At 49.3% G+C, this 21,416-nt stretch overlaps 1 protein-coding gene across 1 annotated transcript in view; it reads left to right on the forward strand.

Annotated features, from left to right (window-relative positions):
- Positions 1-21,416, forward strand: part of WWC3 (WWC family member 3) — a 120,409-nt gene that overhangs the window by 24,593 nt on the left and 74,400 nt on the right. The window contains exon 2 of the mRNA XM_065900894.1: positions 17,911-18,020. Coding sequence (XP_065756966.1) covers positions 17,911-18,020 — 110 coding nt within the window. The remainder of the gene's footprint in view (positions 1-17,910; positions 18,021-21,416) is intronic.

The following is a 21,416-nucleotide window of genomic DNA, read 5'->3' on the forward strand; positions in this document are numbered from 1 at the left end:
TTAAATCTACTACTGCTCGGGCTCCCCCACAAATCAATGAGGTCCAGCTTCTGGGGTGAACCCACACGTCCCTGCTGATTCTCCTTGCAGCCAGTGTGGAAATCCACTGTCGTACGCACCCCATCTTGTTCACGGTAATGAATGAATATTTGTTGATGATTTCAATCTCATCATAAAACTCGGGCACATAAGCCTTGACGTGAGAAACCAGAAACACTGAGGTTTGTAAAGGAGAACGAAAGGTCGAATAGCTAGCTGTAAATGCCGTTGTGTTATTGCTTTGGAGCAGTGACGGGGCCTCAGGGTTTGATGTTCTGCTGAACCTAAAAATCACATATGTTTATGTTGCATCGCTTCCTACTCTGAGCTTCCATCGCCCTCTGTGTGCCCCTCCCATTGAGGGAGTTTGTCAGGTAGTGGCTGTTTGTTATTTATTTGCTCCCTGGCTGAGCTGAATTCCTGGAGGTTGACTCCTGGCACTTGGCATCTCAAATAGCTTTCCTGTAGTGAGTATTGAAACAAATGAATAACCCTTTACAAATTTCTTAGAGCTTCTCCTAGGGTGGGGTCCCCGAGCTCTCTTATCCTTAGCCAAGGTTACCTGCCTGCAACCACGAGCATCGTTTATACCAAGCCTCGTGCCTAGCTCTGCGTGGCAGGAGCTCTCTGTGCGTTCCGTCTGTTGGCTGGGCCATGCTGCAGGAAGGGTTTGCCCACCTCTGCACCTCACCTTGGCGTGGTGACTACAGCCTCAAACACCCACCGGCGCTGGGCCCCCAACCAAACTGCCAGATGTCAGAGGTCACAGGGAGTGGTGGGGACTGTGGCATGCTAGTGAGTGGCCCTTCCTAAGGGGATGGCCCTCATCAGCTTTAGCCGTTTTTGTCTTTGGGGACTCTTATCCCCATGTGCCAGCTCTTCCTATTTCTAAGGGAGTTGGAAATCCAGGTATTTGAAATGAAATCTGCTGAGGTTAAATGTCGGAAATCCACTGGGGTTTTGGTAGAATATCTGAGGGCCGACACTGCTAACCGGATAGAACACAGCTGCAGGCTGAGTTGGCCCTGGGACGGCCTTGGAGTCACGTGCTTCCAGCTCTCACTGTCTGGTTTGCCCTTCTTCTAGACAGAGGGAAGCAGGAATCCGGGGAGAATTCAGTGATGGCCGCACTTGTCCGATGGGATCATGGGGAGAGGAGAGGAGAGGAGAGGAGGCCGCTTTGGGTTCTGGGTAAACGCTCTCTCATACAAAATGGCTTATTTTATTTGTATAGACATCCCACAGTCCCCTCCGGCTCTCCACCTACAGTTACTGTTGTGTTTGAGTGTTTTCTGTATCTAGTCTTTTTTCTTTTTGTAAGTAAAGAAACCAAAATGCGGTGATATATCAAGTAATTTTATAGCCACCCTTTCTCCCTGACCAGTAACCAAAGCCCTTCCAAGTTATTCCAGTGTCTTATTAAACACACTTTAAACCTTATCCCAGGCAGATCTCACAGGAGGAGAGTTCTGTTTTGCTGTTTGCTCCCTTGCCCACAGTGCCTGAGCAGAGCCTGGCGTGTGGTAGGTCCTCAGGGACTAACTATTACATGATTGTTGGTGGGCAGTAATTTATTGGGTCCCATCCTTATTGTTGGCCATTTGGCTTGTTTCCTTTTTCCTGTTATTGTACCTAGTACTGTGATGCCCCTCTTTATACATTAAGCTCTTCACCTATTTTAGATCATTTTTCATAGGTGTTGCTATTGACGTTTGGGCTTGGGTGATTCTTCACGGTGGGCTGTCCTGTGCACTGTAGGATGTTTAGCAGCATCCCTGGCCTCCACTTACCAGACTCAGTAGCACCTCCCCTCCACCCTTGTGAGAACCAAAAATGTCTCCGGACACTGCTAGGTGTCCCCGGGAGGCACAGTGTCCCTTGGTTGAGAACCACTGTACTAGTGGGATTAGTGAGCCAAAGTGTCAATGTATTTTAAGATTTTAAACCTTAAAATACATGCTGCTCGGAGAAAATACTTCAGCGAGCTGTTGTCCGCTGCCTCTCTCTACCCCATTTCACCCAGCCTCCTTCCCCTGGGAGATCAGCATCGTCCCACTTCCCTGTGACTCTGGAGCAGTGCCGTCCAGTAGAACATTCCGTGATGATGGACATGGTCCATGTCTGCCCTGTCCAGTATGGCAGCCACTAGCCACATACATTTCTTGAGTACTTGAAATGTGGCTAGTGCAGCTGAAGAATGAACTTTTAATTTAATTTTAATTAATTTAACTTCAAATAGCCACATGTGGCTAGTGGCTTCCTCAGTGGACAGTGCAGGAAAGCCCCTCTGTGTGGCACCCGCAAATCACCCACGCTTTCTCAAAGTGGCCCTGATGAGAATCAGATCAATAGCAGGTTTTGAGGTGACTTCTCCTTGGTTGGTGTTTGGTTACTGTTGAGTTCAGCTCCTTCTTTTGTTACCTTCCAGCATCCCAGTTAGTGAGGAAAGCAATCTAAGGAAATAAAGCCTAATTGAGATATGAAGGAACTGGGCTGCCCTCTGGCCCTCTAAGCCTGCCTGGAATGTGTTTGCCTATAAATCCTAAGGGGCCTGATTTGGGAATTCTGACTTGCAGGAGAGACCCGATAGGAGGACGGAGTTTTCCCTTAACTCAATCCGTTTGTTTCCTACTTTTCTAGAAGTTTCTTCCCCACTGGCCTATATAGATGAATTCTTCACCTCTTTATCCCTCCCTTTCGCCCTCCAACCTTCTGTCCATCCTTCATCCATCCCTCTGTCCACCTGTCCATCCCTCCATTCTTTTGTTCATCCTTCATCCATCCCTCTGTATATCTTCCCTCCACCCTCCCTCCCTCTGTCCCTTCCTCCCTCTGTCCCTTCCTCCCTCCGTCCCTTCCTCCCTCCGTCCCTTCCTCCCTCCCTCCCTTCCTTCCTCCCTCCCTCCCTCCCTCCCTCCCTTCCTTCCTTCCTTCCTTTCTTCCTTCCATTGACCCATCTACTGATCCAACTGTTTATCCGTCTATCCATCCCTTCATCAATCCCTTTGTCTATCCTTCAGTCCATGCATCCCTTCCTCCATCCATCCTTCTCTCTGTCATTCTTCCCTCCATCCTTCCAGCTCTCCCTGTCACTCCATCCCTCCTTCCATCCATCTGATCTCAGTGCACTCCTGCTGTAGGGTCAGGGTCTGTGCCAGGTACTGGGGAGGCAAGACCTCTAGGATCCTTGACTTCGTGATGTGCACAGACTAGTTGGGGCGTCTGAAGGCACTTGCCCTTCGATGAAGATTCAGAGCAGAGTCTTGGGAGCAGGATTGCCTGGGCTCGCGGTGAGGTAGCCTCTGCAGGGAAAGGGGGCTGTGGACGCTTGGAGTGAGAAGGTGAGTCAAGGTCACTTCAGGGTTGAGAGCACTGGGCTGGTTTGGGAGAGGATAACAAAGACAGAAGGCCTGCATCATTGCGGTCTCATTCTCTGCGATTGGATTGCTGGGCCATGGTGTCCCAAAGCCGGACAGGCAGAGCCCTTTAGTCTTCCTTGGTTTCTGGTCCTGGGAAGAACTCCTTCCTTCACTTGTGTCCCCTGTGCCATCATGAAGCAGACCCCAGGCACATGAGGGGAGCAGTGTTCCAGCGATCGAGGGGCCAGTCCCATTTACCGTAACAGTGCTCTTTGGTGACAGTTCTGAGCTCTGCCCAGGTGGGCTCAGGCGCCGAGCGCTGGTGGCTTGGTCTTGGGGATGTGCACGGACAAGTTTAACAGAACAGATGTATTTCAGAAAAATCGCAGGTTACTTGTTCTAGGTGTTGCTTTCCGTTTTGTACACAGCAGCCAGCGGTCCTGCCCAGCCCAACGACCCCTGCTCCCCCGGCCAGGGCTCCAGGGGGGCGCGTGCAGCAGCTGTTGGCGTCCCTGTCAGCGGGGCTGAGGGGACGGTCCCACGGGCCTCCTGGTGGTGGGAGGAACCTCGGGAGAGGGCTGGAGCGTGGGTTCTGAGGGAATGAGCTGGAGCCCAGCCCGCGGCCATTCTGGGGGCCTGCACGCACGTTTCAGTGAGGGCACTTGAGAGGCTCGGTGTAGATGTTAATGGCCTTCTAGAGGCTTTAGGGTGCAGAAAGTTCAGCCAGAGTGGCGGGGGCATGCGAGGGAGGAGCCCTGGCGTTGGCGTGCAGATGCTGACTGCTCCGGCTTGTGGCCACGCGGTGGGGAATTTCGAGTCGCTGTTGTCACGCAGTGTATTTACTCAGCTCCTCCAGGTGGGAACCTGGCCTCTTTTCAGTTCTGAAGGAGAGTTTGGGGCTCGCTCTTAAGCCACTTCAGGGGGCTGCCCAAGTATTGTTACCCACAGTCCTGCTCTGAGGATGTTTTAAACAATTTTTATGACTTGATATTGAGCAAAATGACGGAGTCCCTGCGCCAGTGCCTGCAGTTTGGGGGGCAGCTTCCTACGTACGGGACATCCTCACTTGAGCCAGTAACACCCAGCCTGCCTCGCTCGTGCCTGTGGTCCCCGCCCGAGCTGGCCTGGCAGGGAGGCTGCCGCAGAGGCAGCGATGACCCGTCCTGCCTCCTTGGAGAGTTTCAGGGGAGCCCTGCGTTGTAGAACCTTTACAGTGAGAATGAGTTTCCCGTCGGGCGGACCCACGTTAGTGCAGAGGTGCCTCCCAAGACCTTAAGCTCACCACCTTCCTGATGTCACATAGAAGGGAACGCAGCAGGGTCCCGGAAATAGCAGAAGTGGTTACTCCTGTTACCCTTCCCAGAGCGTTCAGCTCAGGTGTCCCCTCGCCATCAGCACTGGCCTGGTGAGTGGCTTCACCGCGACTCAAGGACCTGCCCCCGTCACTGAGGCCCAGCGCTCGTCGGGCCTCGACCTTTCCCGCCCAGCCTCTGCTCCCCCTTCCTGCTGTCCACTTTCTCTGTAGCCCGAGGGACCTTCCTCCGAAACAGATCTGATGCCCGCGTGCCCGCCTCCATTCCTCAGGCCTCCCTGCCACCTGCAAACTACAGCCTTGCTCTTTGTCAGGCCGGCCGGCTGTGCCTTCAGGGGGCGAGGAGGGGGGAGAGGCTTCCTTTCGCCTCACCTGTTCTCATCCCCCCTGCATGAGGCCTGGGCAGGTCCCCCGTCCTCCCTGGGCAGGTCAGAAGCGGCCTTGGTGCTCCTCTCTCTTGGGCCTTGAACCCACCGCCAGTGAAACCGGCCCTTCCTCCAGGAGCTGTGTGTGCTCTCTCCCTGGTGCCTCTTCCCCTGGGCAGGGAGCTTTGGGAACAGGGTTCCCAAAACTGGACTTCCCGGACAGGCAGCATTTCGTGTATATATGAGGGCAGCATTTGGGGTATATGTGTAAACATGTTTTTCTAGGGAGGAGATCGATGGCTTATCTCAGATTCCCAGAGAGATCCAAGACCTAAAAGAACCGCGAGCACTTGCCATTCCCTGCATCCTTTCCTGGCACGTTTCTTCATCAGAGCTTGATGGGTGTCTGAATGTCTTAGATGTTCAGGCATTTTCCCCTCTGCTTTTGTTCATGGATTCAGATGGCGATATATGCAAAGAGGCGTCTGTAAAGAATGGAATTCTCATGCCCCAAAGAAAACAGATTAAGTGACTGCTAAAAAGTGGTGTGTATGTCTGGCTTTTTTTGGTGGGGGGAGGTAATTAATACAAAAAAGGGCGGGTGATAAAATCCTTTAGCTCTTACTCTTACAAGCCTGGCACAGGACTTCTGCAACTGGGAGCAGTACGCAGGGGCGAGCTCCATCTCGGCAGCATTTGCGAAGCTGAAACTGAGATCACAGAGCCGAGTTCTGTGCCGTCTCTGCCGCTGTATGCCTGTGTGCCGCTTGGCTGAAAGGATGGCCAGACTGTTCCGGGTCGCCTCCCCCTGTGATGCCATTTCTAAAGAATGTTATTGTTGGGCCTCTTTGCTCTCCTTGGCCAGTGGTGTTTTCCTCTCGTATTTCAGTTGAACTTTCTTCTTCCGTCAATTGTTACTATTTCTTTTTTTTTTTCCCCGAATCCTTCCTTAAAACCTCCTCTTTTAATTTTTAAATATCCCTTCCTGTCTGTGATATTCAGTAGTAAGTTAAGAACCAAATTTTTATAACACTGTATTTTATTCTTAAAGGAGTATTTTAAGTCTCTCTTCTATTGTTTTGGCCATACTAAAAATAAGAAGATGGCCATTAACTTCCCAAACTGTACTCTCCTCTGAGTAACCATCATTAGCAATTTGTCAGGAGAGTAAGGAGGATAAAAATTATTTAAAAGCGGAATGTGGTGCGTATATGAGTATCCTTATAACAGTGATACAGCATCTTTATTTCCGCTCTTTTCCTCAGGGATGGTGGTTCCTGCCTCACTGGCAGGAACCCTTTCATTTTTGCCTGGAATCCCTCCTCCGAGCTCGATGGGAGTGCAGAGAGCCGCTGGTGACCCGAGCAGGCTTCTCCCCCCTGGTCTTGCCACTTCTTAGGTGCCCGTCCCTGAGCTCAGTTTCCTCCTTAGGTAAAGTTGGGGTGGTTATGAGGGACACACCTTTTTAAAATTGTCGTGCTGATTAAAGAAGTTTCTCCCGTCCCTCTGAGCACAATGCAGGCTTTGCCTGGGGGGCTGGCGGCTGTGACTGCACACTTTCAGCAGTGTCTGCAAAACCTACAGGTGGTAGGCGGCAGCCCTGTGCATTAAACACGGTGGTTCCTGTGTGACTGGATGCAGCCACCTACGGGTATATCCTGCCTGGAGCGTTGCCTTGCCAGTTACTGCTCCGGAAAGTAGGAGACCATTCTGTATCACATGTGCAATGGAAAGAAAAGTGTCATGGCATAGTATGTACGTTCTACCCTTGTGAGGTATGATGTGCTCCAGTATTTTCTTTTTAAACCAAAACACTGATTGGGACCTACTCCATCAATTTCACTGCTCACTAATGGGCTGTGGCTGTAGCATGAGAGCGTGACGTAGAGTAACGTGACAGATGAATACAGAGGATTGGGAATGATGGTTTAGAGAATGTTTCAATATGTGTCCAGCTATTTGGAAGACGTCCAGGACATTGATCAGCCATGACTTAGAATTTGTGGATCAACATCGCCAGATGTGTGTAACAGTTTGACGTGAGTGAGATGACAGTCACCTACGTCCTTGGATTTTTTTTTCTTCTCCCCAGTGTTTCATATGACTTGGAGTCCTGACATTGTTTCTTCCTACTGTAAATGAAGTACTTATTAGGAATCGCAATGTGTGTGTGTATTTTTTTAACACAGCTTTTAGTAAGGTGTAATTTACATCCCACAAAGCTCACCATTTTAGTGTAGTTAAATGAGTTTTAGTAACTGTATGCAGCCGGACCACCATCACCAGGATGTTCGGTTTTAGAACATTTCCATCTGCCGTCCCCCACTCTCCCACTCTGGTCCCTGATAGCCACTGATCTGCTGGTCTGCTTTCTGCCTGTGTATTTTGGAATGCCTGCTTTTCTGGTTCCTCTTTATAAAAGGCAGGTTCCGGAAGTCACACTGTCCTGGGAGTTGTTGTTTCTCCACCCACCCAATGCTGAGAATCGCATTGGCTGGGGTTCTCCCTAGTGGCTAGTCGGCCTGGTCGGGAGCCCAGGGAGGAGGAGCCATTGGGGTCTATTGGGAGGGGGCTAGGTTCTGAGGGCTGGTCTGTGCATGCTTGGGTGGGCCCGGGGGCTTGGAGGGCAGCTGCAGAGTATTCGAAGGCCCAGAGCTGACTCTGGGTCTCCTTGCGAGGGCCGTCCAGCCTGTACTGGCTCTCATTCCTTAGCGCTGTGCATCCAGGATGCCATTCGTAATGCGACAAGCCCGCCTTTCCTATGGCGCTGGTAAACAGATCTCGAGCACCTGTTCCTCCCGTCCCCGAAGAGGAAGCGATGCATCCGTCACACAGCAGCCCACTTTCTTGGATCCAGTCTCTCAAGCCTCAGATCTGCACACCTGCTCATGAGCGTATTCTGTCGAGGCAGAGACGTGTGAGAACAGCTCTAGAACTGCCGTGGACGTGTATTTGGTGGCAGGCTCCATTCGCCCTTAATCGGGTCTTGTCTGTGACTCACCCTGTGTGTGCAGCCCTGGAGCTCTGTGGGGGCAGGTCAGAGCGGGAGGAGACGCCATTCTTGCCCAGAAGGAACAAATGCTACAGGAGATGCGATGTGAACAAATAACCACCTTCTACTTAGAGTTTTAATAACTGTCCCAGGAGGAGAGAGAAAGTGCTGAGGCTGGCCCAAGAAAGGACCGCTTACTTCCTGCTGGGGTAGGCTGGGTCTGGACAGGAGGAATCTGGGCCAAATCTTGGAAGACGCATCAGGATTTGAACAGGAAGGGGGCGGGAGGGAAGCATGGGAAAGGGAGAGAACGCTCCAAGTTTGGGAATAGCTGTTCCCGCGGGGCTTGCTGGGAAGGCGGATGGGCAGCCAGGGGCGGAGGGAAGGGAAACAGTTCCCTGCAGGATGTTTTGTGGTCTTAGAAACCTGACTCTTTCCAGATCCCCACCAGGGACTTGTAGAAGACGGTGTCTCAGGCTGGATGTTTCTTAAGTGGTCTCAGTCTCAGCCCGTGGATTTTGCCGTGGTCCTTCGTAGAATCAGACTGTCAGAGAACAAGTTGAGGTCCCGGAGCTGTGCTGTCCAGCGCGGTAGCCGCAGCCAGATGGGCAACTGGGCGCTTGAGATATGCGAGCCCAGCAGGAAGTGAGCTCACAGCGTAAGACACACACCGGCTTTCAGAGACTTCATACCAAAAAAGGATGTCAAATATCTCATAATTTTTATAATCATTACATGTCAAGTTGATAGTATTTTGGATGTACTGTGTTAAATAGAAAATGTTATTAAAATAATCTCACCTGTTTATTTTTACCCTTTTAAATGTGGCTACTAGAAATTTTTTTTAAATTAATTAATTAATTTTTGGCTGCGTTGGGTCTTTGTTGCTGCACGCCGGCTTTCTTTTTTTAGTTGCCACGAGTGGGGGCTACTCTTCGTTGCGGTGCGTGGGCTTCTCTCATTCCTGTGGCTTCTTTTGTTGCAGAGCACGGGCTCTAGGGCATAGGCTTCAGTAGTTGTGGCACGTGGGCTCAGTAGTTGTGGCTCGCAGGCTCTAGAGCGCAGGCTCAGTAGTTGTGGCGCATGGGCTTAGTTGCTCTGCGCCATGTGGGATCTTCCTGGACCAGGGCTCGAACCCATGTCCCCTGCATTGGCAGGCGGATTCTCAACCACTGCGCTACCAGGGAAGCCCTAGAAATTTTTTAGTTAAGTATGTGGTCGTCACTGTAAATATTTCTATTGGACAGCACTGCCCTAGAGAATTCTTTTTACTAACTGGGCTGAAGTTTGTCTTTATTTTAGTCTAAGTTGTATCATTAGAGCCTATATTTGAGGTGAACAAAGTGTTTTCACTTATCTCAGGATTGTGCACTCGATGGGCTTGATGAGAAATTCTTTTTCTGTCATTTTCAAGGTGGAAGACCGTCCTGGGTGAGGTGCTCAGGCAGGTGCCTGCGATCGGCTGCCCCTCTGGCTGTGGTTTCCTTTGGGTGGTAGACTTGCATCTTGGCCTGTGGGCAGCTTGCTCAGCCCTGCATCCTAGCATCTCAATCCCAGGCTTTTAAACTGTGTTCCACTTGTACAGTATTATTCTGCTACATCAGAATAATACTGACATTCCCCCAGTTTTTAGAGGAGAAAATAGCATGGAAGGAAAATGCATGTTTATGGAGTATGCAATAAGTCCCCAAAACCTTGATATTGGTTACAGCCTTTTAGCCCTACCACCCCATAGTAAAGATGAGAAAACTGAGGCACAGCCAGACAGTCATTTGCCCAGGCTCATCCTCACTAGTAAGTGCTTATAGTTGCCTCAGTTGGAAGTTTTTCCTCCCATGATGTTTTTACAAGTTGTTGCAGTATCTGTCCATTGTCAGCGTGATTCAACAAAACATACACTGTACGACTTTACACTTTTTCGGTTCACCAGTGTCTGAACCCGTGTGAGAACTGGTAGGATCGCTGGTGAGGTGGAGCCCCCAGGAAGTTTGCTGGTCGTCCGAAATACCTACTAGATTGGTTTGCCTTTGGACACTTTATTCTTTGCTGGAGGAAAGAACATCTTGCCAGAATTTCACCCCTGTCCACCCTGGACTCTCCCTTCCTGGTGGAAAGGCCCACACTCAGGAAACCATAGTGTAGATGAGAAGTGGACTTGGTCGGTAGAGAATCAGAACAGAGTATGTGGGAGGTCTTCAGGGACATTTCATCACGCTCTGTGGCCTGCTGAACCACCTTTCTCCCTTGCTAGGATGTATCTGCCTAAGGAGAGCTGTTCGAGGGAGGAATGATCCCGTAGCACCTTGGCCTCCTAAGCCCTGTTTTTCTTACAATTTAGGCTTTGCAAGCTCAGTCAAATTCTAGTTTGCCCTCTTCCAGTTGTTCCTTGACTAGTAATTGGCTCCATTGTGGTTTTTATATGATATACGTTTCTGAAATTGGCCTGATTAGTTTATCAAACAGTTTAATGAAGACCTGTTGTATGTGAGGGCTCTGGCTCTCTAAAAAGACGAATTAGAGAAACAGAATCCTTTTTCTCAAGGAACTCACAGACCAATAGGGGAGGCAGCCATATCAAATAATGATTACAGAGTGATAAGTGCCGTCACTTATTACAAAGTGTTAAGTGCTCAGGCTTCTCATTGCGGTGGCTTCTCTTGTTGCGCAGCATGGGCTCTAGGCGCACGGGCTTCAGTAGTTGTGGCTCGCGGGCTCTAGAGCACAGGCTCAGTAGTTGGTGGCGCACAGGCTTAGTTGCTCCGCGGCATGTGGGATCTCCCCGGACCAGGGCTCGAACCCGTGTCCCCTGCATTGGCAGGTGGATTCTTAACCACTGCGTCACCAGGGAAGCACCCAGACTGATAATATGTAATTAAAAAAAAAAAATTTCTAAGAAGACAGTCTTTTCACATGGAAACCACAAATGTAATTCAAGAACAATTCTGAGACTCAACACTGAAATCGGGTCACTCGTGCTACAGTAATACACTGAAATGTCATTTGCAACGTTTAGACTGAGCTCTAGGTGTGGTTACTCTTTACCCTAAATTCTAGAATTGAGACTAGATGACAATTGCCAAATCAAGTATATGCGTGTTCTATAAATAATAAATGTGATTATTTGAGTGACTTTTCAGGACTAATGTGGCAGGCTTGTGGTGTGTTCATTGCTGTTTTAGCTTTGCTGTTTTTGTGTAATTTCAGGGAGTTTAGGGACCCACTCCCTGCTAAGTGAGAACCCGGCTCTTGGGTGTCAGTGTGCCACCATTGGAGCTGGAGAAGCACTGGCACAGCAAACAGGGTGTAATTCACCACGTAAATAACCACAAACAGCCAGGCCGTGTCCTGGCGGGCTCTGAGACTCGCTGTGAGCCACGCGTGCCAGAAAACGTGAGGGACTCATCATAATTTCTTGAGGATTGGTTTGGAATGAAATTGAGATGAATAGTATCCTAAGCGTGAATGGGAAATATAGAGATTATCTTGCTCCAGGAGACTGGAAAGTGTAGTACAGGCGCCATAGGATTACCCTGGCCTCCTTTTGGTAAAGAAAATGTGTTCAGAACCAGCGTTTACACATAGACACAGAGAACAGAGTACTGGTCACCAGAGGGGGGGCGGTGGGGGGAAGGGCTAAATCAACGCATGTCAACTGTATGGTGACGGATGGAAAGTAAATTTTTGGTGGTGAGCACGCTGTAGTGTATGCAGAAGCCGAAATATGTTGTACACCGGAAACTTATTGTTACAAATCAGTGTTACCTCAATGAAAAAAAAAAGCCTCACCATTAGAAAGATTGTGTATCATCCAAATAAATTCATTTGCCTTCATGGATTGAACAAAAAGAATCAGTGCTCATGCTTTGCTCTCTTCTCTCTGCTCTCACCTTCTGCTGCCCACGTTTACTTTTCTGCAATTCAGGGCAGTCAGTGTCAGATATTCCAGCCCCTGAGCGTGGCCGGGAGGGAGGACATGGCTTTTGAGGCACTGGGCCATCGCCGCCGGCTCCACCCGCTGTCAGCCCTGCGGTCTAAATAAAGGATCTTGCAACGGGGAGGTGATCCTGGATGATCTGGGTGGGCCCAGTGTAATCTCAAGGGTCTTTCTGAGTGGAAGAGGGAGAACCAGAGAGACGGCATCCTGAGAAAGACTCTACCAGCCGTGGCTGGCTTTGAAGATGCAAGAAGCCACCGCGGATGCCAGTAGTCTATTACAGACACTGGTTTTAGTTCACTGAAATCAATCGGACTTCTGATCTCCGGAGCTGTAAGATGACAAATGTGTTGTTTAACGCCACCAAGTTTGTGGCAATTTGTCACAGCAGCGTGAGGAAACTAATAGTGTCTGAAGCAAGTCTGTTGGAGGTTGAGGGGGAAGCAGGAAGGGGAGTGGATGGAGCTGGTCTCCACGCTGTAACCGAAGAGGCTGCACCCAGCCAGCATGACCCCGTGAGGTTGGTCGGATCACCCCCATTTTTTTTTTATGTTTATTTATTTATTTGGCTGCACCGGGTCTTAGTTGCGGCGTGCAGGATCTTTAGTTGTGGCCTGCATGTGGGATCTAGTTCCCTGACCAGGGATTGAACCTGGACCCCCTGCATTGGGAGCGTGGAGTCTTAGCCCCTGGACCACCAGGGAAGTCCCCACCCCCATTTTAAAGATTAGGAAACTGAGGCAGGCCCAGAGAGAGAAGGAATGACTCATGCAAGGTTTCATGGAAGTAAATGGCTCTCTGGGAACTGTTGCTGGCTGAGATGGCCCAGTGCCACTTCTTAAAGAGCCCCGCAGGATGCAGCAGGCAAAAGGGAACAAAAAGAAGCCCGTGTCTGTGTCCTCCAGCGTTCTCTCCCTTCTTGTGGACCAATTCTGGTAAGAACGGCCAGCAAACCATATTCATGTCCTCTGCTGAGGCCAAGAAGAGCCGTTTGTGAAGCGGGGAATCTACGGTGGGAAGATCTGTGCGGGGCGGTTGAGGGCAGGTAGAGCTGGCAGCTCCAGGTTGATGTCGCTCAAACAGGAGGAGACCAGTGAGAACTGGCCGCGTGGGGGCCTTCATGTCCCACTGCAGAGCGGACTTTGCCGTGGGAGGACACTGGTGCCCGGCTTCTCAGCTCATTGCACACTTCCCCCACAGCCTGAAAATGCCGGGGAGCTTACGCTCCCTACCTGCTTGTTCTTTGAAAGTGAAGCACGCTCTTGCCATCCAGATTTGTCCCGAGCCCTTGAACAAATGCATTCAAGATATCCCCAGAGGGTGATGAGAAAGGCCATCTCTCACTTCACTGGTAGGAGCGTATGCTGATGCTAAAGCACCTTGGCAGTATACATCAGGTGTTTGCTGTGAGCTCATGTCCGTGATTTACAAGAAAGAGCGGAAAATTGGAACATACCTAAATAGATGACTTGAGGTGTGCCTGGTAAAAAAGTTATGGTTTACTGCACATGACGGAAGGTTCTAACATGATAGAAAGCGATGGTGACAGAGGCTTAAAGGACATGAGGAAATACACAAATGAAAAAAATTAGTGTGTGAAATTGTATCTAGTATGATGTCAGCTGTGGAAAAATGTAGGAAAATAAGCTAAACCATGAATCCAGGGCTTCTGGATTTTAGGTGATTTTATTTCCTATGCTTTGTACTTTATGAATTTTTTACATTGACTTCACAGTAAGGAGAAAAGACCTTCATATCCTTCAACCCCATAAATTTACTTCTGGGAATCTTTCAAAGAAAATAATTGTAAATACAGATTACGAGCTATATGCACAGAGATGTTCCTTTCGTCATAGTTTTTTAAATTGAGATGTAATTCACATATACTGTAAAAATCACCATTTAAAGCATGCTGTTTACTAGTTTTTAGTATAATCACAAAGTTGTGCAACCATCATCCACTATCTAATTCCAGAACATTTTTATCACCCCCCAAAGGAAGGCTAACTCCTTAGTAATCACTCCCCATTCTCTCTTTATCTCCAACCCCTGACAACCACTCATCTACCCTCTGTCTCTATGAATTTGCCTGGTCTGGACATTTCTTGTAGATGGATGCATACAACATGTAGCCACTATGTCTGGCTTCTGTCACCCAGCCCAGTGACTTCAAGGTCCATCCATACTGTAGCATGTGCCAGTACCTCATTCTTTTTTTGTGGCTGAGTGATATTCCATTGTATAGATAGACCATGTTTTATTTGTCCATTCATCAGTTGATGGCCCTTAGTTGTTTTCACCTTTTGGCTATGGCGAATAATGCTGCTGTGGGCATATGTTTTCGTTTCTCTTAGGTATACACCTAGGTGTAGAATTACTGACCCATATGGAAACTGTGTTTAGCTATATATTTGAGAAATTGCTGAACTGTTTTCCAAAGCAGCTCTCATGAATATTTACACTAGTGGAGATTAGGAAATAGTGTATAGCTATCAATAGTAAGAGAGTGCTTAGGTAAAACGTATTAATCCCCTTGACGAACTGTTTGTAAAAATGCAAGTTATTTATTCTTAGACCGGGTGCTGGAGGTTCAAAGGCAGCTGAGACAGGGTAATTGTTCTCAAGGAGCTTAATCTATTCAGTTGTTCCAGGTGCTGTTTACAAATAATTTATAACAAGCTGGGACAGAATACTTAGGCTATAGTGTTAGGCCATCTTGAGTAATTTTTGGAGAGACTCAAGGTATGAATTATTAAGTAAACATGTTACAAACTTAAGTGGAAAAGGCAGGGGAGAAAATTGTGTATACTGTATGATCATGACTATGTCAGAAAAAGACGAATAAAGAGAACATATAGAAAAAAGATGGAGGAAGACACATCAAAATAGGAATAATGGTTATTTTTGAGTGGTGGTGTGCATGGACATTTCTCTCCTATTTAGGTGTATTTCCTAAACTTTGTGTAATAGAAACAAAAATACCCTGGGGTCTGTGTGTGGTGATCGTAGGAAGGAGTTGGTGGGAAAAATCTAGCATCAAGTTTTTGGGGAGATGAGAACTCAAGAGCCTGGACTGGCATACCTGTGGGTGACAGGACAATAAATTTAGATATCCTCGATGCTCTTATTGAAAATCATGCCCAAATTTGTCTACATACAATGAAGTTACAGCTGTCTGGAAGTCTGGAGCGTGTGTCATCCTGATAAACAGGTGGATGAAGCAGAAGCGCAGCATAGATGTTTCACGGTGTGATGGATGAAGCCAGGGAGAGGGTGTTTCTCCCTGCTGTCAGCTGCTTCCTTTGCTGCCTTCTTCCTGCCCAAGGGCCCCCTGTCCTTGCCTTCTAGTTTACCACTTCTGTCTTTTGGGAGATGGAAAACTTCTTCATTGAGCCTGTTCGAACTGCTGTCAAGTGAGTAAAAGGTCTCCAGGTGTGAGCCCTGTGGACAGAGGAGATGAACAGCAAGGACTTGATAACTTCTTCTCCTTGCTCGCGGTGCGAGCTGGACTCCGAGAGGCGTGACTCGTCATCTGCTTGCTTCAAAGTACTGATTCTGTGGATGATCATGCAAAGTGCATGCTCTGTTTAGAGAAGTGGAATCAGAGACGTACGGATTCTATATCAGGCCAAAATAAAATTTACCAAAATGGTAGATGTGTCAGTTTATTTTTAGAAGAAAGAGTATGGAAGTGTTATTTTACTTACTGGCGTTGTTTATTGGATAGAAAATTGAAAACTATGAACTTGCAATAGTTTTATAACAGTTGTGAGTTGTAAAGTAAATGAATTGGGCTCAGCAGCGCTAGAAGGTCAGGCTTCCCACGTATGTATATATGTATATATATATATATATATATATATATATTTTGTGTGTGTGTGTGGTATGCGGGCCTCTCACTGTTGTGGCCTCTCCCGTTGCGGAGCACAGGCTCCAGACGCGCAGGCTCAGCGGCCATGGCTCACGGGCCCAGTCGCTCCGCAGCATGTGGGATCTTCCCGGACCGGGGCACGAACCCGTGTCCCCTGCATCGGCAGGCGGACTCTCAACCATCGCGCCACCAGGGAAGCCCTATACATATTTTTAATTAATTTATTTTACCTTTAGCTGCGTCGGGTCTTCGTTGCTGCACAGGGCTTTTCTCTAGTTGTGGTGAGCGGGGGCCACTCTTTGTTGCGGTGCGCGGGCTTCTCATCGCCGTGGCTTCTCTTGTTGCAGAGCACAGGCTCTAGGCGCACGGGCTTCAGTAGTTGTGGTGCGCAGTCTTCAGTAGCTGTGGCTCGCGGGCTCTAGAGCGCAGGCTCAGCAGTTGTGGTGCACAGGCTTAGTGGCTCCGCGGCATGTGGGATCTTCTCGGACCAGGGCTCGAACCCGTGTTCCCTGCATTGGCAGGCGGATTCTTAACCACCGCGCCACCAGGGAAGCCATTCCCACCTATATTTGTCTACTAAATGAGATCATGTATGTCAGGATGCTTAGAACGTGCCCGTGCTTGGGCATCTTTCTCTAGGCTTATACGTGAATCTAGAATAGCAGAGTTGTGCTCAGGACTCAGTTTATCTTCAGGTAGCATTTGTTGTGGCTTGGTCCCATTCAGGACTTGAGTCACGCACAACAGCCTGCCGTTACCTGTTTGACTTGGAACCACGCCGCCACCACACCATTCCTGACCCGTAAAGGAACTGTGCTGCGGACACTGGTGTTTGGGGCTGGGACCGGCACTATGCAGTAGGCTCATCTGGTGATGTTGTGGGGTTTTGAGCGCATCGTATTTGAGAGGATTTCCATGGTGTGTTTTACCTTCTGTATATGTATTTCTGTTTTGATATTGACTCTAACTTCTTAAAACCATTATGTTTAAAACGAAGATGAGTTCAATCAGTGCCGTTCTGATAGTGTTTATCAATTTCTAAAAGCTCCTGGGAGAGACAGAGCTTTGTTGTCGAACCAGTTTGGGGAAATAACATGTTCAAGATTCATACTTGTCTTGTGGGGCTTGGCGTTGGTTGTGGTGTCTCACTTTCCTGGGGCCAGAGACTGGAACAGAGATGTGGGAAGACTGAGTTAGTGAAATTTAGGTTATCAGATTCCCATGCATACCAGTCAGTGTGCATTTATAGAGACAACTGAATAGATAGCTGCCTGGACTCAGACGATTATAGGGGCGGCTTGTTTTATGCCACAGCTGTCTTGTCAATCAGTGTGATCGTGGGGTGTAGGGGCGGGGGAGGTTCTACTTAAACCCATCTGGAAAACCTTTCCTTTATCTATCTGTGTCAAGCCAAGCTTTCCTTGATCAGATTTACTTCAAGGAGGATACTTTGCAGTTTCTGATTCCTTCTGTGTAAAGAATACAGGCGGTATTTAGTAGGCATCTCCTTGTATTGTTACCATGCTTGTTTGGCTTTTTGCCTTTGGTCAGTGGTTAACATTTAACTCCTTCACTTATGACCACTGGTAGATGAAACTTACAAATACATTTTAGATACATTTAAGCTGTAATGTACAGAAGCTGAAAGTTGTGAGGGGGGAACAGTTGTCAGGGAATGAGAACATAGGTGCTCTCCTGTTGTTGTGGCAGAGCGACATTCCATTGTCATCACCTCATTAAACATACAGCTTGGAGGAAGATGCTTGTTTTACCTGTTCTGTAACTGTCAATATCTGTTTTTGCTGGTATTTAAAGTTGCACTGTGGGATAGTAATGCTTTTAACTGTGAGTGTACTGATATTGTTACTGATGATTATTGAGGCAAAGCCAGTGAGTTAATTTTCCAACCAAATAGTTGGAGCAAAAGCAGTCAATTAGATAATAATTTTGTATTGAAACCGAATTCTAGAGTCGATTCAGCAAACTTACATGAAATTGACCTCACTTTCAAATTTGCTTTCATAATTTTATTTTGCAGGATAACAAAGCCATTGACCTTTGCCGACTGTGTTGGGGATGAACTTCCGTTAGGATGGGAAACTGTATATGATAAACAAATCGGAATTTATTACATGGACCACATAAATAGTAAGTACAGTGGCACACTTGAGTTGTTACATATGAATGACTTTCCATATTGATCCCCCGGTAGCTAGGAACTCTTTGTAGAGTGAAACAATTGTTACTCTCCAATGCAGCATTAAACTGGACTTCTATCAGTGTCATCAGAAGTGTTGATTAGCTGAGTTCTTCAAAAAGTGAAGCAGTTGTGTAGCTACCTGGCTTGTGTGTGTTGCTCAGGACTGCATGGAATATGTGGAATGCAGAGTTTGAATATCTAAAAGAAGGAGTAAATTTCCCAGGCAGTTTAGTAATAGAAATCTCTCTCAAAATGAGAAGGGTGTTTCTGGCAGAGTGAAGTTTACAAGTTCTTGGAACAATAAATGCCCAAGTGGTTACCTTAACTTCATTTTGTCTTATCCCTTTGATTTTAGCTTTAATATACCAAACATTTTGGAGCTTTGTGAAGGGAGAAAATGATGTAAAGACCACAGCTAAAATAATGGGTCCTTGACCATGCCAGCCTTCTTGGTAGAATTGTTGGGAGCGGTGGTTCTCACCTGGGGCTGGTTTTGCCTCCCAGGGACACATGGTAGTGTCTGGGGCATTTTTCATGGTCATGCCTGGGAGAGGTGCTCCCGGCATCTGGTGGGTGGAGGCCAGGGATGCTGCTCCCCCTCGTGCGTGCCCAGGACGGCCCCCCGAAGAGGCTGAGCCGCCTGGAGTGTCCGTGGTGCCTAGCTGACGCGCTGCTTCCCGCCCTCCTTGCTCTCTGCCGCCTCCTCAGCCTTCCTCCATCTGGGACCAGCTGGGGACCCATTTCTCTCTCAGATTCACATTTCTTCACTCCCTCCTTTTCATTCTAGCTGCCTCGTGTTTCTGTCATCGTCATTACTACCGGGGATCCGAAGTTCCCCTTGGTGTGCTTTCTGTCCTTCAGTTTGTTGAGTGCGGGGGAGGCCGGGGGCGGGGTGCCCAGCATGTGAGTGACGAAGCTCCTTCCACGCTCAGTCCCACGGCTCCTCCTGTCCCCTTAGTGTGATCGACCCGGGCTGGTACCTTTAGGGCTGATTCCTGCATTGTCACCTGCCGGCCGGCCTCTGAGTTCAGCGTTTGGAACTCTGAATGGCGAGGCGTCCTGGCTAGCTCCTGGGGCAGGGGAGTTTCCAATCCGTACCCTCAGCCTTCACGTGACTGTGGCTCTCACCCAGGGATTGGGCAGGGGGGTGAGTGCCGCCCTGGCCCTGCTGCCCTCCCCGGCGGTTATGCCAGTGGCAGGAGGGCTTCCGGGTGGGTCCGCCGCCCTCCCTCTGGCCCGGCTGGCCCGGTGCCCCTGGGCTGCGTGCGGCCGGGCTGTCTGGCCCTTCTGGGCCACCTTCCCTGTGCTGTGGGCCTCTCTGGGCCCGGGCGGCAGTGCTGAACGGCACAGGCATCCGCCTTACACAACGTTTTTGGAAGCCGCCTACCTGCCACTGAGGCCTCTGGCTCGTCTCGTAAACACCAATTGCTCCTCCCTCTGTGTCCCCTTCTTTGCCGCTGGTGTGCCTTGCTGTCCTGCTGGCTGAGTCACAGCGAGCGTCACAGAGCACCTCTGTATGCTGGCCACTCTTGAGGCCCTGGGGACACAGGAAAGTGAGACCCGGGCTCCACCATGAGGATTCAACATGACATGCTGGACTTGGCCATGAACCCGAAAACCGAAGAATCACCACGGACTTTCTTCCGGCCCCCTTGAGTATAACGGGTGACCCAGCACCATGGGGGATGTGGCTGAAGACATCAGCTCCAGGGTCATACCACCTCCTCCCTCTGAGGCCTTCAGGGAACCCAACTCTTTTTTTTTTCCCCAGGAACATAAAAGATTATTATTATAACAATTAGTACATGGGCCAGAGACCCCATTCCAGAAAACTTGCTCCTGAGAATCTAACTCTTGATAGCACAGCTTTATAGCTCTCTAAAGGCACAGGACCTGGGGAGTCAGATATTAAGTTGGAACTGTGCAGATTGATGGTGACGTGAGGGACCGGAGGGGCCCTGCGTGGATCACCTGCAAGGTTCCCAAGACTCTCGGGTGCACTGGACAGAGTGCGAACGATGCCTGTCGGCCGGGGTGAGTCTCATGGCTGAATCAACGTCAGAGACATCCGGGCACTTATAACAGCTGTGACTCTGCCCGCGCCCCCTCGGCCCACTGAATCTGGACTCCGGGGCTAGGTCAAGACCCCGATTTTTGTTGTCTTTGTTTTTTATTTCCCCATGGGAGCTTTTAAGGCCCAGGGAGGCTTTCTAGGAGGGGCCCTGGGGCAGCAGTGTGAAGCGGGGTAGGGGATGTTGCTGGGAGGGGGGTTAAAAAGGAAGGACTTACTTGAAACATCCTAGCGGGTGCTGTGTGTGTATGGGGCAAAGATAACCTAAAATTTACATTTTTTAACCATTTTGATGTGAGCTGCACGGAACGTAAAGTTCACCGTTTAAAAGTCTGCAGTTCAGTGGCAATTGGCGCATTCACAGTGTTGTCCAGCTTCCACTTGTATCTAGTTCCAGAACATTTCATCACGCCAAGGTACAACCTTGTGCTTTAAAAAAGGCCATGTGTTAGAGAACCGGAGGCAGAGTTGGGAAGGTCACTTTGGTGAGCGCACGGAGGATGGCTTTTGGCGGGATGAGGCAGGCAGCCTGCGTGCTTTTGGAGAGAGATCGTGAGGGTCTGATTGAAGTAAGGGGAGAAGGAGAGAAGGCGTACGTCAGCCACTGTGATACGCAGGGGCAGGAATTGCCAGTGGTGGATGACCCATGGAATACTCTGTGTGGGGAGAGGAGCGCACGAGTCCTCTGAGGGCGAGTCCCAGGCTGGTTCAGTGGGTAGATCCAGAGGAAGGCGCTTACTCAGAGGGGCAGGCGGGAGACGCAGGCGCTCGTCAGCGTGGCTTCCTCTGCTTTGCTTTGGTTTGTGTAGTGAAAGGGCGCTGTGTGAGAATGAGTTCTGCTTTGGACGAATGACTCAGAATTACTTTGCGTTTGTCCAGGTGGAGATGCCTCTAGGAGGGAGGAGGAAGGAAAGGATGGGCGCTCAGGGGAGAGGTTGGAGCCGGAGGTGGGCGTGAGCCCTTACGGGAGCTGCTAGAGTGAGAGAGCCAGAGCGGAAAACGGGGGATTTATGGGAAGTCCAGGAAGAATGCAGAAGGACGTCGTCTGGCGTGGGAGGTGGGAGAAGGGGAGCGAGCCAGTCACGGGGACAGCAGAGCCCACAGCAGCCTGGCTTGAAGAAGGCAGGGAGAGGAAGCTTGGACGTGTGTCTTAGTTTGACAGGGGTGACCTCCTTTGGGTTCATGTCCACTAACATTTACTTAGAGTGTGAAAAGTTGCCTGGTACCGTCTTCCCCTCCATGGAGCTATTACATGTCTACAGGGCTTTCTTCT

Source organism: Phocoena phocoena, chromosome X (assembly GCF_963924675.1).
Source record: "Phocoena phocoena chromosome X, mPhoPho1.1, whole genome shotgun sequence".
In the NCBI taxonomy this organism is placed as follows: domain Eukaryota; kingdom Metazoa; phylum Chordata; class Mammalia; order Artiodactyla; family Phocoenidae; genus Phocoena; species Phocoena phocoena.